This window comes from Leopardus geoffroyi, chromosome A2 (assembly GCF_018350155.1).
Source record: "Leopardus geoffroyi isolate Oge1 chromosome A2, O.geoffroyi_Oge1_pat1.0, whole genome shotgun sequence".
In the NCBI taxonomy this organism is placed as follows: domain Eukaryota; kingdom Metazoa; phylum Chordata; class Mammalia; order Carnivora; family Felidae; genus Leopardus; species Leopardus geoffroyi.
This window is the reverse complement of record NC_059331.1, coordinates 58,795,919-58,798,932: the sequence shown is the minus strand read 5'-3', so window position 1 is coordinate 58,798,932 and position 3,014 is coordinate 58,795,919. Positions and strand designations below refer to the sequence as shown.

General features: G+C 53.0%; 1 protein-coding gene and 1 non-coding gene across 2 annotated transcripts; one reads left to right on the top strand and one right to left on the bottom strand.

Annotated features, from left to right (window-relative positions):
• Positions 1 to 464: 464 nt before the first annotated feature.
• On the top strand, positions 465 to 549 carry TRNAR-UCG. The gene has a single exon. It is a non-coding gene; the product is annotated as a tRNA-Arg (tRNA).
• Positions 550 to 1,994: 1,445 nt separating this feature from the next.
• Positions 1,995 to 2,524, bottom strand: CA2H3orf56 (chromosome A2 C3orf56 homolog). Its single transcript, XM_045496377.1, has 2 exons — positions 2,273 to 2,524; positions 1,995 to 2,201 (listed from the first exon to the last, which is right to left on the bottom strand). Exons 1-2 carry the CDS (start codon positions 2,522 to 2,524, stop codon positions 1,995 to 1,997), a joined length of 459 nt encoding a protein of 152 aa, XP_045352333.1.
• Between the last annotated feature and the right edge of the window lie 490 nt (positions 2,525 to 3,014).

Genomic DNA, 3,014 nt, shown 5'->3' with positions numbered 1-3,014 from the left:
GGAAAACAGAGAAGTGAAACACAGAGGGAACAAGTTGAAAACCAAAGAGGAAACAGCAGACTTCAGCCCTAACCTAGCAGTAATTACATTAAATGCGAATGGGCTCATCGTGTATAATTCGGTGGATACAATGTTCTCGAAACTGTGGAACTACAGACAGCACATAACCACTGTCAGGAGTTAGTGCAGGGGGAGGGGATATTACAAGAGACCTCTGTCATGATAGCACAGCTCTGTATCCCGATGGAGGTGGCGGTTACAGAAAGCTGAACACGTGACAAGATCACACAGAACGGTATCCACACTGCCCCAAACTCAGTTGCCTGGTTTGACATTGTTCTGGTGTAAGGCAAGGTGCACCCCTGGGGGAAAATGGGTGAAGCCTGCATGGGACCTCTCTATGCTACCTTTGCAACTTCCTGGAAACCTAGAATGTCACAATTGAAAAAAAAAATCACAGGGGCGCCTGGGTGGCTCAGTCGGTTGAGCGTCTGACTTCGGCTCAGGTCATGATCTCGCGGCTCGTGGGTTCGAGCCCCGCGTCGGGCTCTGTGCTGACCGCTCAGCTCCTGGAGCCTGCTTCATATTCTGGGTCTCTCTCTCTCTCTCTCTCTCTGTCCCTCCCCTGCTCATGCTGTCTCTGTCCCTCAAAAATAAATAAACATTAAAAAAAAATTCAAAAAAATGTAAACACACAGGAAAATGAAAGAGGGGAGGTCACTTTCGCTAGTATGGCGTGTACTTTAAAACAGTACCAACATAGTTTGTGCTTCTGTGCAAAATGAATCAGCTTCTCGGCTTCACTAACTATGAGCTGTGTTTCACCTCTGTGAGCCCCCAGTGGGATGAGGGAAGGACAGGTAAATCCGGGGCAGTTCTCCAGTGGGAGGGACACCTGCATGGCAGAAGTCACTCAGCTTCCACGGTCCCATTACAAGTCAGTAACACTCTTCAAACATCATGTCAATCAGAAAAGCCCCAGATGGTTTTTGAGCTGTCCCCCAGGGAGGAATGTCAACTCTCTGCAGCATCCCCACTGGCAAGGACACCTGGTTCCCCTGGGGACACCGCTTCCCTGAAGCCCTCTCCAGCGATGGCCATTTTCTTTCGCGTGTCCCCAGGTACACCTTGCTCCTTACTGCTAGTTCCATGCCACAGTGCTTTGAAGGTCACATCAGACCATGCCGTGGCTACTCGCTCTGGCCATGGTCGTCTCTCCTCTTGTCTTATGATTCTGCAGCAGACCTAGCGGCTTTCTTCACTTCTGTCCTATTTCTTGATCATTCCTGCGTCCACACGGATGGATCATCCAGCCAGCTGTCCTTTTGCCTTCTTGACACACTCATCCTGCTCCCTCACTTACCCCAACCACCCACTCCCACGGCCAAACCCGGATCTCGTCATTTCCGTTAGTGTACTCATTCCTAGATAAATGGAGAGTGTTTCCTTTTCCAACCAGTAACTCCCATCTTCCTGGGGGGGGGGGGTGGGGTGGGCGGTGGCGCGGGGTGGGCCATTCTCTGACCTTCAGCAGAGCCATTTCGTGCCACGAACTAAATGTACATGCATTACGTGGGTGGGTGGATCCTAAACACTGTGTTGACTGATAAAGAGCAAACTTGAGTTATGATGTCATTTATGTAATTTCAAAACATAAGCAAGCAAAATGCATTTTACGAGGCTGCATGCATGCATATTTGAGGACCTGTATCAAATATATGGCAGGGCAGGCCCATGACAAAGGCTGGAGAGAGGAATGGGCTCAGGTAGCAGGGTTGAGGGGCAAAGGGGGAAAAGTGAAAAGAAATAACGAATAGAGGAGACTTTCCAGGGCCAACAAGAGCGTGCTGGGAACTGAAAAACAGTGAACAAGTTACATTATATGAACTCCTTTAAAAATTAGAAGTCAAATTTCAGAGTCTGGGGAGACGCACAGCTCACTAGGCATCGTGCAATACGTCTCCCATGGTTGGGGCAGGTGACAGGGCTATTGATTAGCACTGGAAGAGATGGTGGCAGGCTCTGCAGGGTGGCCGAGGGGAGCGAGGACAGCCGGGATCAGGCTGAGGGTCTGCGCTGGGGGAAGGGGGCAGAGGGCACAGTTCTGGGCCGGGGGACAGTGCAGGTGCCCAGAGGCTGACCGTGGAGTGGAGGCCCATTCTGATGGAAGGGCTTGGCATCTCTTCAAGTGAGAAGCTTCTCTGGACGGTTCCCTCACCGCCATCGGGACTGCAGCCGGGAAGCCTGAGCTGGTAGGAGTCAGCCATCCCACCTGGGTATAGTGGCCACAGGAGTCCCTGCTCAGAGCTGGAGGGACTGAGGAGTACGGGGGTGGGGGTCCCATGGGGTAAGGAAATACACTGGAGGCCATGGTGGCCAGGCGCTGGCTTCCTACTGGGGGATCAAAGCTGGAGATGCTCCGAGGCCAGACGGAAGGCACTAGGGCAGCTGGAGGGGGACGTCCCATCCAGAGAGGACCGCCAAAGGGTGCCCACGTGTAACTCCAAGGGGCTGCATACCCCATGCATGGGTGGACAGCACAGGGGGGTCGTGTGTCAGGCCAGCAGGGTGGACAAGGTAGAGGGGTCCGTTGCCCACACAGGCACAGAAGCTACAGGCAGATCTCATGTCGGCCCCAGAGGCAGCTGGAGGTACTTGGCTTTCCTTTCAGGGCTGGGATGCTGGAGGCATGTGTTTGTGGACAGGACACTTCCCGCCCTTCCCCAGGCCTGGTGACATGTTTGGGGCTTGGGGCATATGAGTGCTTCTTTGAGTTAAGTTGTCCTTTCCTATCTTCATGAACCCTCAGGACCCACCCCAGTGTGGAAAACGAGACCCAAGAGGATCAGTGGCCAGGCTCCAGAGAGACAAATTCAAAAAAAGAGTTGATCCCCACTCTTGCCATGGTCAGAAACACAATGGAAATGGGCAGAATGAGGAGCTCTCCTTGGAGAGGGAGAGGGAAACCCTCCACCTTCTCAACATACCCCTTAGATGAGGTGCCCCCCTCCCCG